This window comes from Teleopsis dalmanni, chromosome 2 (genome assembly GCF_002237135.1).
Source record: "Teleopsis dalmanni isolate 2A chromosome 2, ASM223713v2, whole genome shotgun sequence".
NCBI classification, from domain to species: Eukaryota; Metazoa; Arthropoda; class Insecta; order Diptera; family Diopsidae; genus Teleopsis; species Teleopsis dalmanni.
In genome coordinates, this window is record NC_051847.1 from 29417488 (window position 1) to 29433612 (window position 16125).

Genomic DNA, 16125 nt, shown 5'->3' on the forward strand with positions numbered 1-16125 from the left:
CCAAAGCATAAGTATTTTACTTCTGCTTCTGATACGGACCCCTCATATACTATGCTTACTTGGAAATTATTACAACATTTTGAATGAGTTTAATAGTAACAACTTAAAAGTAGTAGAAAAATAAGCGCTACAGATTATAATCGACCGCATATGATAGCTTTACTCAACTTATTAGACCTTTTACGAAATTTTGAACTGTTGGCATTATTTTTTACTCTGTGTAAATCTTTAGGTAAAATTTTTGGACAAAAAATGTAAACATTGACCATTTCTATAATTTGAAATTGAATTATCGTTACTTGAAGTTAATTTATAGCTAGCGGTGACACTTTATACATTATATATGAAATATATTTTTTTTAACATGCCGGAAGGGTGTATTATATCTTTACCTAATCAAAACGTATAATCCGAAAAAGAAGGTAAGTAAGAAAAATGATTCGATTCCAATATTAATATTGGCTGGAATCAGTTATAGTTTGATTTTCAGGAAGTAAGATATAACGTTTGGTTTATTAGAAGTGCGTCTGATCACAATATCTGTTTTCAGCCAATATTTAAATACGATTTTTTGTAAACGTTTCTGATTACGTTCTGAACAAATTTTTAGTCGGTTTATTATAAAAATTTTTAAGCTTTATTTTTTGTAAAAAATTTTTCATAAAGTTCTAAATCTAACAATTCAAAAAAATATATATGGGTAATTAAACTAATAGATTTTTTTCAAAATTCAACGATGATAGATATTTGGCAATATCCAAAACCAGTGTACGGGTTAAAAATTAACAAGATTAAGATAAAATTTTTAAGTTTAAAATTTTCATACTAATACCCCCATTTTTATTTGAAATAGTATTTTTGTAAAGGTTATATTTATTTCTACCGACATAGAGAAAACCAGTAAGAAAGTAAACAGGCAAAAAGTTGGATAGCGCTACATCTATCCTTACTGCTCTACTGATCAATGAGATATATAAATTCAGTGGTGTCCAAAGTTTTCTTTATTACGTTACATACATTAACAATGATGTAATGGTGTATAAAAAAACAAAATAATATTGCTTGAACAAAAAACCAAAAGCAATAAAGATTTTCAAAGTCGGAAAAAAGTTTGAAAACAATAAATTTTTTAAATCAGACTAGAAGTCAAGGGGGACATTTTAGGTCAGTTAAAAAAGCTTTGCTCAAAATTCTTGTGGTAAACACATTTACCAGCCTCTGTTAGCTGATGTCCACAATAAAAAAAAATTTCGCATAATAAAACGGGATACCAAACACATTGCAGTATCTGTCTACGTGCCTTTCAAAAGCCTCTGACTCCTTCTGTCCGCCTAAGTATGTCTAATAAAAAATCAACCGACAAAACTATTTTCCAAAATGTGACAAAAGTAAATTTCATTCGAGGGTTGGAATTTTTGACATTGGTTTTAGAGTTGTTGATATTGGATTTGATTTCGAATTTAAATTTAAATTTTAAGTATGAGCCCAAAAGATTTTTGGGATTGTGGTTGAAGTGGTAAATGCTCGTTTACACAAAAACAAAAATACTATAAAAAATAATAATAGTATAAACATTGTCTTTTGAAAAGAATTATACAAAACTTTTTAAATAAAGGTGTTTAAATATTTGATGTGCTCAGAGGCTTTTGTTATTTTTAGAATTAGTGTTTTAGCAAAATTCTTGAAATGCGATTAATTTTTTTTAAAATTTAGTAAAACCAGTGAATATATAAATAACATACAAACAAAATGTTCATAATAATATGTTAATAAATTTTAAACTCACTAGTGACAGTCACTAATGATAAGTACAATTTTTTGTTCTAGAAATTTCCTAGCAAGAAAACAAAAGTAGTTTGTTTAATCCATCGAAAAGGATTTTAGGTGAAATATCAAAAGTAAGAAATTTGATATGTTCACACACATGGTAATTTGATTAGTGTTGATGGGAGCATAGCTGCATCTTCCATACACTTAGAGACGAGACTTTAAGCTTTGGAATCAACCTGCCTAATTAATATATGAGATTATTTTTGTAAGTTCTATATTTGTGATGCCAGCCAGATTAATTGCTTGTAGGCTTTCATAATAGAGTGTCTTAACCTAACCTGTTTTGGATATTTACGTAAGAAGTATTGAGTTGTTTCTTTTTCCTCTTCTGTCTTTCTGCATTTTTGGATAAAGAGTGAAACCAATTTTTTTTTCGTTGTAAGAGAACTGCTTAGTGACATAATAACAATTTTTTCTTTATCCTTATTAGGCCTATATTATACAGAGTATCATGGGCTCGTCAAAATAGGCTCTTTTGAGCTGTGATGAAAATGCATGTTATGTTGAATATAACAAAAATTGTAATGAATTGCTTCTAAAAGACACAAATGTTGACGTTTATTACTGAACAACACTACTTTGCCTAAGTGACGAGGCACATATAGCTTCGGCTCTCATGACCAAATTTGAGCAGACATATTGTTCACTCACTCTCACTCTCAATTTTATAATTTGCATTGAAAAAATTTTTGCTCATGACGAGCCCATGACACTACATAACATAGCCCTTAACCAATTTCTACAAAGGTTTAGTTAATGTTTTTGAAACATGTATCTTTATATCTTTGTAAGAAAGACTATAGTAACAAATAATTAAAACAAAGTAAAATAAAATGAACCTATTGAAAACTATACTAGTAAGAACGATCTGTCAGAGAAGTTAAAATAATTGAAAACTAACCATCTATTATGATATCTTGTATACTATATAAAGTAATCTAAATAAATAAATAACTTAGTATTAATAAATTATAAAACAGCTACTTTTGTTTATTTTATTACAAAACACATCCCCGAAACTGTTATTTTATAGCTGTTGAAGAAAATTTTAAATAATGTAAGTTAAAATACATTCTGTTGATTTAAGTATGAAATGTAATACATCACAAAAATTTTTTAAAATAATTGAACTACTAAAAACTGTGTTCGGACTTCATTTTAACTGATAAGCACAGCCGGAACTAACTAGCGTTCTCCACAGTAAAAATATTTTATTTTAAATATGTTATGAATATTATTTTAAAACTATAAACTTAAAAAGTATAGCTCAACAGAAATTGTGGATATTGAGTAGACCCTACGTTTTATATTTAAAATCACAAACATTAATTCAAATTTAAATTTTAAACTTAGTATCTTATTAATTAGTGCAAATGTCTTGATAGAATTTCTAATGTTCAATTAAAAATAATATTAATTAAAAATAAGCAATTGTTTCTTAAAGTATTGCAGTATGTAGTCTCCAATAATCGATGTATACAGTATAGACGCCTTTTATCTATAGAGTGCTAATTACAACCTTTACTGCTTTAATTATATAGAATGCTTAATTAACTACTCGGGCCTTCTTAATCAAACAATTTTAAAATTGTTTAAAATAAATTAAAATAATTAAAATTACTAACTAAACTGAAAATATATGGGAAAATAAAATTAATTTCATTGTAATAACTTTAAATAAAAATAATGTTGTAAATCCATACCTAAAATAAATATAGAGTTTTTTTATTAATTCCATCTAAATTAGTTAGAATACAAAAGAAGTAGCAGGGTAGCCATCTCCCAACGAAGCATAGCAGATCTTTTGTGCTAGCAACCGACCCATACTGTAAATAAAACACTTAGTTCTTCAAATAAAGACCAAAATGTTTTCTGCTAGGGATTCCTAGTATAAGACTGGGATTGCCGCTCCAGGCCTAGCAGCAGTCATTATTACACTAAGGGAGGAGTGGAGGTTATACACTAGAAATAATTTTTTTTGAAGAATATATAGTTTATATTACCATATTTATAAATTGCATTACAAAGAGGGGACCTATTTCCTAATCTCCCTGGTCTCAGCACTGCGGTCCAGTTTTATTCTTCTAATCCAGTTAAAAGCCTGACAGTCATAAATATTGTGACAAGAGGAATTATCTGCAACCAATGAGAGATAACACTTTGTATGTTCAGACAGATCCATTTTATTGAGATGACAACTTAAACTAACTGATGTCTGCTTGGGTAATCTGCCAGTAGCGTTAGCGCTGTCCTACTTATAAACACATTTCACCACAGTTGTACTAATTAACATCTATAAACTTATAAGCATTGCTCAAAGTATCTTGCCAAAATGGATATATTTCATTCAAAATTATTTTTGGATCAGAGACTTAGTTGTGGCAAAATTATTTTACAGTAAAACATAATTCCTTCCACAGAATTGAATCACTAATTCGATTCTTACGAGATTGTTCGCGGAGTCATTGCGACTAACTTAAGAGTGACCATTTTTTCTCCAAAGAACTACAGTATTTTCAATAGTTAATTGTTGTAGTATATAAGAGCAGTCTATTAAAAAACTCGTAGAGAACTTCCAAGAGCAAAATATGTTGACTATCTGTGTAAATTCAGTTACCCTTTCAACCCATTAACCTGTACCTTGTTTAATGTAGAAAATGGCACAAATAATTGCCTCCTGAATCAGGTCAAAAATAAACACTATATATATAACCATATGTGTTAGATATACCATATTGAATTACCATATAATGCGGATAATTTAAGATTCATTAAATTGTAGACAAAATCATAGCTATGAATACGTGTTATTATAGAGGAGTGGGACCCGTTTAGTAGTTAGTACACTCAGAAAAATTATTTGGTTAATTTAACTAAATTTCAGGTCAAAATATTCTTACTCAAATATTTCATGTTGATAATCCAGATGTTGGTTTTTATATTTTCTTTATCAAATGAGCTAAACTTTCTCTAACAAAATGATCAGGTTAATTTAACTAGTACGTAGTTAGAGCATATTTTTCTGAGTGTACCTTTTAGTAGTAGGTACTAACACTAGCATACTAGTTAGATGATATATTTCTAGTGACACTAATAAAAAATGTTTAATATTACTATAATAATGAATTTTATATTTTAATCAAGAATTGGTTACGAGTATTCAGATTTTTAATTCAAATGAAAGCGACAGACAAGCTGTCTGTGTATAATTTAATTCTTATTTTACATATTTTCATTATAATTATTTCATTACCTCAAGATGGAGAGAAAATTTAAATTGGCATAATGACACGTCATGTCTTGAGTATTGGTCACGAATGTGAATAGAATGATGCATGAATGCTTGTTGAATACCAACTAATACTATACGCGCGAGTAACAATAAACAATAATTGAAAAAAAAATAAAAAATAAAAAATAAAAAATAAAAAATAAAAAAATAATAACAATAAAAAATAATGTATGCATTCTTAAAATTCAAATTCAATTTCATTTAAAAAATGAAAATTTATAAATAATTTTTTAGTATAATAATCAATACTAAGATTAAAATGTAATTAAATTAAAATTTTTTATCTACTATGTATACTTTATATATATATAAAAGAATTATAAGTTTGCAGACTATGTACATACAAAGCGAGAAATATTAAGTGGTTTACTTATCAAAATTTAGTATCAAAACTATAACTTAGAGTACTTCATATTCATTTCGCACTTCTCACAAGAACTTGGAAACAAACTTTTACTTTTAAGACTAAAACGTGTAACTTTAGAAAACTCTTATCTGACTAAGAATCTAATCGAGTTAGTCAAGTATGAAATACTTTAATATTTGTATAGTGTTTATTTCATATTGCGTGAGTGTAATTTATAAATTAAATAGTACAGAATATTTAAAAAAAATCCATAGCTTTGCAACTACAATACATACTTATTACTAATACGACTAAGTTTGAGTGAGAGAAGATTAGAAATACAATATAATTGAATAAAATTAACTAATTATTTTTTAATTAACATAACATTCGTTGAATATAATCAGAAAATTATAATAAATATGCATACAATAGAAAAAGTGATTACACTTTAGGATTTAGGATTTTAAATCCCAAAATGCAGAAAAATCTTAATCATTTCAAAAGTTGAGTAAAATAAATTGACTTCTATATAAACTTAAGGTTAGAAATGCAAATAGTAGCAGGAATAGTAGATAAATCTTAAAACCTCGAGTATAATGACTAATATTTACTAATAAATATATGAATTTATAGTAGGAATAAATACATCAATTTCCTAGAGCATATTAACTCAAGTCAAGAAATGGGTCCAATAGGTCCATATAACTTTCATTGAACTAAGTTAGATTTAAAGGTTTGTACCAAAACACATTAGAATTCTCAATAGCCACAACTTTTTCGCAATAACTTAGTAAATTCTCTAAAGGATAGCTCAACACATCTTATTGTTAGCAATGCATCATTGTCTTTTTTAATAATAATAATTAATTAAGCAATGATGGATGAGTCTATGGGATTTATCTATGCGAAACATTATTAGGGACTTATATATTGCATATTGAAATATGACCACTCTTTTTGACCTTATAGGTCATGTTTCCTTAAAGAAATAATTAGTTTTTTATAGATTTCAAATTGTGTGGATTGTGTGTTTAGAAAACTCTCTATTCGAACAATAGATCTCATAGAGCGCAAGGAGTCACTCTACTTTCTAATAACAATAACTGAAGTCATGATGGCTATATTAGATATTTCAAATCAAAACATAATTAGATGATTTGTATTGCAGGTCATAACTTGTAGGTCATATTTTTTTGAAGAAATAGATAATTTTTTTTATATATTTTAAGTGGTAGCATTAGCTTAGAAGATTCTCTCTAGAGATAGCACAATAGATCTCATAGATCGCAATGTATGTTTATATTTTTTAATACTAATAATTAGTCAAACCGTTATCATTCGCGATGTGACTAGGTATAATTACTTAGAATGCTGTTAAGATTTTGCTAGGCAAAAATTAATTTATTAGTTTACTTTTATTCAAGCAATTTAAAACATGTATAACAAGCGGCATTTCTCTGGAGAAATAACTTTTTTTTTGTGAATTCCCTTTTGCCAATTTTATAAAACTAAATTGTAGATTGTAACCAAGCCACTCCATGAAATGATCCACTTATTATTCCGTGATCATGCACATACATTATAGTCAATATATAAATCACAAGTCCCCTTGATTCTCTCCCTACTAACTTGAAGATGCTTAATCTTGTCTGCTTTTAATTGATGAATTGGTTTATACAAAACGGATGACAGAAATTTATTCACAATTTATTTTTAAGAGGTGGTTTAGGTGTACTTAAATCTTACATTGTAGCTTGTGACGCTAAACTTGCTAAAAGAAAATAGAATCTACATTGCCATATTAAACTGAATTCGATTAGTTCGAACTTAGTCCTTAATGAAACTTCATCTAACACTACCTTTACTGAAAAGATAAAGATTAAATATAGAGATCTTTTTGTATATATGTATAAATCTCTTCATCTCTTCATCAATATCTCTTTGTAATTTTTCAAACCATTTTAGTGAATCCCACTTAGGCATTCTCGAACACTTTCAAAAATGTAAGTTTACATATGTAAACATGCAAATCGAAAATCGGGTAATATTCAAGCAATTTCTTTAAACCCATAATACAATAAACTTCTTAACATGCTATATTTTCGTTCTGCATTCATTATATGCATGCTATTCACTATGCTAAACTCAATCAGTCATTGCCTGATATAAACGTAGTGACATGAATGTAATATTTAAGCAAACAAATCGATTTCGAGTGAGTGAATGCTTGAATATGTTTAATTCTCAACAAAAATATAACACCTACAGTGACCGGAAAAAGTAATTCTTGTCAAGCCATGCCAAGTTAAGCAATTGTTGTTTGTGGTACGTGTATATATGCATAACAAAACAAACGAATGGATTAAATGCTTGCGCCAAAAAGTTAGTATCAAGCAGTGAAAATGATAGAAAGAAACATAAAGAGTCATTGTGTTGTGAATAGAAACTTTACTTAATATGTTTAGAGCTGAATAATTTAGAATCATCTGCCGGGATGACTTATATTATGAACTGAAGTATGATATCATTCTCCAAAAATTATAAAAATAAATTATATTTTATAATTTTCGATATGTAAACAGATATATATAAAAAAGGTTATCCTTATTTTATATTATTTAAAAAATATTCCTGTGAAATATTTGTACTCTCTTTAAACTAGCAAGAAGTATTGAAAATCACTAAGGAATTAATTTACACAATTGATGAATTTGTTATATGATTTTAATTAACTGATTTAAATTATTTTAAAATTTATTGTGACAAACAAAAGCTAAGCTACGAACGAAGAGATAAACAATGTAAATTGTAAATAAATATTTAATTAAAAAGAAATTGAATGCGGCATTGAAAATGAATGCCATGAAACCAATATTTACGCCCAAGAAAAATTAATTTTAAAAACATTTTATTTATTATTTTATTATTTTTAGACATTTATTTTATATTGTAACTAAATGCATTAGATGAAATTGATAGGAAAATACAATTATATTCACATATTTTTAATAAAATAAAAGCTTAATATATTTAATATACAAAAAAAACTTTCTTAAATTATTTAATAATTTATAAAATTAATAAAAATTTACAAAATTAATATATAAACAACGAAATTTTTGTTAAACGTTTAAAATAAATTGTCTATTGTAGAAAAAAATAATATGTATATATATAAAAAATTATTTTCAAGATTAATTTTTAATTTTTTATTATTATAAAGTCAATTATGATTTTAAATATATATGAGATTTGCTTTCATAAATCATTTGAAAATTAAAAAACAAAATTCTTTATTTTTTATTTTTAAAATGACGCACAAAATTTTTTTTTTCGAATTTATTTTCAAACACACGCAAATGAAAAAAATGCATAAAAATAGATTTAACAATAATTCGTGCACAAAATATTTTTAAGATATTTTTGTATTTTGTTCAAAACGAGACAGTTTTAATTAAGTTTTAAATTGTGAAATATTGAAAGTCTGAAATTATTACTAAAAAATTGAAAAACAAATCAATATTCTACAAAAAAAAATTACAGAAAGCAATACATAAAAAATAAATTTATCTAACTGTATATATATATATATATATATAGAAATAAAAATATATGCATATGGACGTTTTAATATTCATTATATATATATATATATATATATATATATATACATAGTATTTTTAAGTCTAAGTATATACTGCGAAATAAATCATTGTTCACAACATATATATGGTATTGGATAATTAAAAATAGGTTCATGAAATGTCTGGACTTATTTTGTGTGGGATTTTAAATAATAGTTTCTATAAAACTAATTTAAATATGTTATTGATTTGATTCTAACGATACAGAAATGCAATTTTAGATATACTTATTAAGAAAGCGTATATTTTTGTACAAAAACTGTTCAATTCTCAGGTTTACATGAACAGACTTACCAAGCAGTCAAATCCCTTGGAAACTTTACTTAAATTACCTTCCCATATAAAAGTATTTATTATGGTAACACGATAAATGTTTAGATCAAGAGCATAAAAAAGCATAACTAACAGGTCTTCTAACGTTCTGGCTTAGATCAACCTAGCCCACTAGGTATTAAGCCTATTTGTTCCCATCTCTCTCTCATCATTACTGGAATGAAGTTTCCACACTGCTGTGGAAATTTTCTTCATTCATTCCTCAGAGGTGGTTTTAGTGGGTTCAAGTCTCACACTGTGGCTTCTGACGTCATTTTGGCAATGTTCTACAAGCAACTGATCATTGATATCACACAGAAGTGCTGCCATATTTCTATTTAACATCCATTATTCCGGACTATTTTCTCTAGACAAAGACTACAATATTTTGAGACCATCCACCTTTTCTATCAAGCTACTTTTGGCTCAAACTACTTCTGCAAACATCAAATCGATTTATAACTCCCTAGCAGAAATTCAATGGGTAAATTCTATTCGGAATATTGTGTATTTATATCTCATGAATAAATTTTATAAATAATCTTCTCTTATCTATTTATTACATAATTCCTATATGTTATACATATAAAATTTATTATTTAAAATATTCTTATATTCTAAGAGTCGATAATCCCAATTCACAAAATTATCAATGATCTGTTTTAAAACCAACTCAGGTTACACTAACCGATAAAATTGTTAACTTTACCCTGCTTAGTCAAAGTAGCTTATTTGATATTCTATTTGTTGGTATGATGAATTGTTTTGCTCGTCGTTAGCTTACACTATTAGGTTAAATGATCTACAAATTTATTTTTCTCCTATGTATTGAAAACTTTTTTGTAATAGATTAATTTGCTTTTTGTGGGTTTACGAAAAGGAACAGACCCAATAAGTACTTTTACTTATTGGGCCTATATTTTTTTCGCTAAATCACTCATTTTTTTACCCTCGAATTATTATTCAGAAATAATAAGTCTTTTCATTCCATATCTTAGGTTTCATTCCAATGTCAAAGTATCAAAGTTACTCAAACATAAGAAAGTTTGGTAAATTAATCATTACTGTAGAGATAAGTAACTGGAGTGTACTCAATGTAACTAACCTGTCTAATAATATTTAAATGAGGTTTATTTTCAAGTTTCTATATTTTGTGACATATGTTTTGATGATATTTATTTTTGTTTGAATTTCTTGGATAGACCCTTATGGGAATTGATTCAAATTTGAGACTATTATGGGAAACCGTGTTTCACTATTTCTAATCTTGACCCATCCGTGAATCAATTGTAAGAACCGGGCTTGAAATAATTATTTTTTACAAGCAGTTTTTTTTTACATATACATATAATACATGAGTTACCAATACATTTAAATTACTTTTTATGCACATATGTATGTGTATAGAATATAACAGAATTTGTTTTGCATATCTCACTATCATCGATAATGATCAAAAAGTGTCTGAAAAAAATTAGTTGAAAGAATAATATGTTATCTTCTTTTAAAACCGAAATAATATAGTTTTTTGAAATTTGAAATACATCATAGAATTTAAAATTTTTTTTAAGGATACAACTTTAATTTTATTTACCTATATATATGTAATACAGTTCATACAGTTTATTATTTGTATATGAATATAAGAAAAATTTATTCAAATTTCGTACTATAGTTTACTCTAACCAAGTTCCTGCTTCCTATGACAAGGTCAAACCACGTCAATACAACTATTATTATTTTTTAATATTTAAAAAAAGAAAATAAAGTTCTAGCTTTATAAATCTTCTTTATAATATAATTTAATTATATTATTGCAATAAAATTTGCGTTTACTAGTGACGACTTACCTTGAATGGTGACGAAAAATGCACACTTCTCCTTGACAGCAAATTTATATACTGGAATGGAGGTCCACTAGAGTAAAGGTTGTCCTGGGTGGCAACAACAAATTATAAATTTTATATTAGGCAAGTGTTCGTTTGTTTTAGCATTAAAGGATATAGTGAAGAGGGTTGAGATTAGTTAAATCTCCACAATGTGGTTACCAAAGTAAAATACTACGTTTACTCTCTGCACTAATAGTTTTTTTTTCTCTTAGAAACACTCTTTACTTTGCCTGAGTGAAAAACACGTTTTTCCTTTGCGCTTTTGTTGGTGTTACTGTAGCTATTGTGGTTGTTGTTGTTGTTGTTGTTACCTACTTCTTGATTTTAAAAGTCAATGCCAATTGCGGGAAAATTAAATTTTTATTTTTAAATTAGTTTTTTGCTGAGCTAAATTTTTATTGCTTTGGAACACATTTTTAAAAATTTATTTAAAACAATTTTTTTTTATTTATTTACTTCATAAGCTCACAGTTTACATTGTAATTGTGTTAAGTAAAATAATTAAAAATGATTTAAATTGAATGCCAATATTTTCGTTACTTTTTCTTTAAATATATAAATTTTTTGAAACAAATGATTTTTTTATTGCCATTAACTGTCAAAGCATGTGACAATTTAGCACAAAGTGCACATTCTTAAATTTTGAATAATTTTATCTTAAAATATTTAAAACAATTTGTTTACTTTTTTGTTTTTGCATAGGTTTGTTTTTTGTAGCTATTTTACGGCAATTTTTGTTTTTATTTTTAGATTATGTTTTGTGTTATTTTTATTGTATTCTCTACTGTCTGGCATGACACTGCGCTAACACGTACAAAAGACCAATTCAATGGCCCACAAACAACAACAAAATTTCTAGTAAAAAATGGTAATTTTTTTTTTCGAACAAAGCACACAATTCTTATGCTTTATACATTTATTGTGCATGTAATTTATATGTTTAAAAATAATTCACTATTGATTTTAAAAGATTAAAAATGTTATTTATTAACCCTTCTCACTTCCTCCTTCAAACTTATAGCCGCTTAAATGGCTCAAAGAAAATTTACTCTTAATTTTGCAATTATTTTACACTCTCAGGAGTTTCGATTTTTTATTTGTTTTAGGTGGAATGGGATTTGACTTAACACCCTTAGTAGATAAGCACGTAAAAAAACGATTAATATTTAAATAAATATGTATACGCATTAACTCAATTATTATTAATTGAAATTTAAAAATTTTTAATAAATTTGTTATCGCGTTGTAAACAATATTTGTAGAAAACAATTGGCAAAACTGCTACACCTCTTCAACTTCAGTCGACACACAGAAAAATAGAACTAAAACTTTATATGAATATTTAAGCAAAATATATATGAGCTTTATGGTTTGCTTTTTGTCAGCTGAGCGAGAAAGCTTAGCATATGACAGCTCTGCTCGCACCTGATTAAGCACATTAACACGGTTGCATTATTTAAAAAGTTTATTTTGAAGAAAATTTTATATAAGAAAATTATACAAAAACAGAATAATATACTTTTTTATTTAATATAATTTTCTATACATAATGGTGCGATATTCAACAAATAATTCCAATAAAGAAGCTGATTTTTTTTTTCTATTACGCCTAACGTAGCTACACGAATATATAAGATATTATGATTACTAACTTCTTCCAAAAGAGCTTTTCTTTTTGTATAAATGCATTGAAGTTGCGGGTTTCCTGTAATGTCCTATTTCCTAAACGTTTATAACCTCTTTATGTAAGTTGTGTGCATATATAATCTTAATTGTCTTCGATCATTTTTAAAACACAAAAATGGTTTATGATAATTGTGAGCATAAACTTTATAATAAATTAATTGATCTCTAAAAATAATAAGAAAATTAAGTGCAAGTATTTTTAACTAAAAATATTGGTATATATAAAGAAAAACTTTGTTTTTAATAAAATGGTTAGCTGCTGCTAATAATATTCTGCTTACAGTAGCTTTTAAATTGTTTCAAAAATTTTATTAGCTTTCAAGTTCAATTTCAGCTTTTACAGTTTGATAATGACTATTACTTTTTACAGTTTATGTAAATGTGTAAGCATACATAGTTTTAAAATTATTCTAAAGTTTTAATTTTTTAATTTAGTATTTACTCATCTTTTTTTTACTTTTTTTAGGTAGTGGAAGTCTTAAACCCAACACAACCACATAACCTTAATTCAACTAATTAAGAAACAAGAGACAATATTTTGTGTATGGCAAATGATTAGAGCAGTCATGGGATAAAAAGTCGACCAGTTGGATATCATAAGGATTTTTCTCACAGGAAGTAAAGTAACCCTGTACATTGGATAATAAGTAATAATCCAATGTAATTATTATAAGATAAGATACTTACTTATCTTAAGTAATAATAAGATAATAAGTAGTCAGTTTGAAACATTTTCAAAGTTTTATTAAGTAAGGAGTAAGGTCTTACCATCTGCAAATAATACAGAAATCTACATACACGTTATGTTTGTATAAATCTATTAACATTTTTTCGTTGGTTAACCGTTACAAATACTAATTATAGGATCTCACTTGGTTAATTAAAAAACACATTACGAATGTCAAAGTACACAGTGGTATTTTTAAAAATATATAAAAGTTTTTATTAAGTTTACATTCGTTTTTTTATAAAGAATGAATTACAGTTAAAAGGGTATATACAAAATGTGTTATAATTAAATATGCTGTTCTTACAATAGTACAAAACACATCTCATATAAAAAGTGTGCAAATTATTGAAACATATAATGTATTATAGTAAGCCAGAGAAAATCGTTTGCAAAATTTATCAGCTATCGTTCAAAATCAATCTTTTAAAAAATGTTTGTACTATAAAATTAATTTAAATAATCACATCTTAATCCTTGCTTGAGCAATAATTATTTAAACAATATTATTATCAATTGTGTTTTAATGAAATGTTGGAAAAAATGAGAATTATTAATTAAGAACCCGAAAGATTTTGTATTTTGAATTTAACTAAGATCAAATTATCCTTTCCAAATTATGACTTTTCAATTTACGTAGCCTTTTCGAAAATTAATTCAAGTTTAACCATTATAGAAATATTTAAAATTACAATCATTTTCAAAGACATATTAATTTTCTTCAAATACTTTCAAATGTAAACAGTTCTTAACTCTCCGATACTCGTATTTTTACTCAGACAATTTATTCAGAGCAATCTGAAACTATCTGTAGCTTTCACGTTGAAGAAGAAAAACTTTTCGCGAATTGATCGGACTTGTCCCAAAGCATTTTTTCTTATGTATTTGGAAACCAAATCTGTAATCCCAACATTCGAAATTTTGGCAAGAATAATTCAGTTGCGAGCGGACCTTAGAACGGAGTGGATCAAAAAATAAAATTTCTAAAGCATAAATTTTGTCCGCGGAAACGTTAAAATCTGCTAAATTGTATTCTATATATAAAAAATCAAATATAAGATACATATATAATTATTTCTGTTGTTGTTGTTGTTGTTGCTGCTTACTTGTACCAAAAATATAATAGATTTAAAAAAAAAATTCTAATAGAAAAAGAAAGAAAAGTTTTGTTATACACACGCAAATCGAAAGAAAAGATTTTATTTTTTTGTTATTGTTTTTTTTCTTCTTTTCATAATCAAAGCGACCAAAAATAGTGCCTGTGCCTTTTCAAATCGAAAAAGAAAATATATAAAAATAAAAATTTTTTTGAATAAAAAAATCATTAAATTCTGTTTAAATATCTTATTTTGTTAATTTTTATTTTAATAAATATTTTAAATATCTGTAGTTAATTTCTTTTAAGAAAATGTTGAATTAATTTTAACGCACTCAATATATTTAGAAAAAAAATTGAACGAAGAAAATTAAGTTTTTTTAACGAATTTTTCCTTTTTTTAGAATTTAGCACTGATGATTTTTTTGTTTTAATCAAAATATTTATTATAATTTATTTAAATAATATAATATTTCAACACGAAAAAGTCAACATAATTTAAGTTCGAAACGACGGATTTAAGAATTTGAAAAAAAATTGGCTAAGAAATAAATTAGAAATTCAGAGAAATGAAGACTTTTTCGCGAATAAAAATTTTAACGTTGTTCGTGTGTTCGCTATTAGCGCTCAGTTTTCCCGGATTTGTGAATGGTGCTAACAAAAAAGGATCACAGAGTGGCAGTGCTGCGCCTCCGCCAGCAGCTGTCGAACCGGAAGCCATTATTGAAGAAGTCAATGCTAAGCAGCTGGAAAAGCTCTTAGCTGATAAGGATTATGTAGCGGTTTTCTGGTGTAAGTGTAAAAAAATCAAAACAGAACAATATCTAATTGAATAATTTTTTTTTCTAAAATATGTATTTATTTGGGTATTTAATTTATTTTAAAACAATATAGTCTTTATATCTCTTGTTATATAATAAATGTTGAAAACGAAAAACTTTACTGATTTTAATATTATAAATTTTTACTGATTTAATAATTTAAATTATTTTCTTCTTATATTTTTGATTTGAGTTCTATTTACATATGGCAAATGTCTTTTATTCTAAAAATATTTTAAATTTTTTTAAAAATTTGGTATTTTTCACAGCTGTTTATCTTTATAGATATTTTGAGGTCATTGTTCACTTTTACCTTCTTATTTATAGTACAGAAAGGCTGTAACTAAGGGCGATCAAATACTCGTCGACCACCGCATTTGTTATAGCTTCCAATGCTTTCAAAATTTTAACTTGCATTAAAAGCAACAACAAATGTGGCGGTCGATGTCATTTTATCGCCTGCCTAACAGCCGTAACTG

General features: G+C 26.4%; 1 protein-coding gene across 13 annotated transcripts in view; it reads left to right on the top strand.

The window, feature by feature from the left end:
• Positions 1-14670: 14670 nt before the first annotated feature.
• Positions 14671-16125, top strand: part of LOC119686146 (putative leucine-rich repeat-containing protein DDB_G0290503) — a 46235-nt gene continuing 44780 nt past the window's right edge. For 12 of the 13 annotated variants that reach the window (XM_038100628.1, XM_038100633.1, XM_038100630.1 and 9 more), the window contains exons 1-2: positions 14671-14758; positions 15230-15617. In XM_038100628.1, the coding sequence (XP_037956556.1) occupies positions 15395-15617 (223 nt within the window). In that variant the 5' untranslated portion in view covers positions 14671-14758; positions 15230-15394. The remainder of the gene's footprint in view (positions 14759-15229; positions 15618-16125) is intronic. The other variant, XM_038100629.1, reaches the window with a different exon arrangement.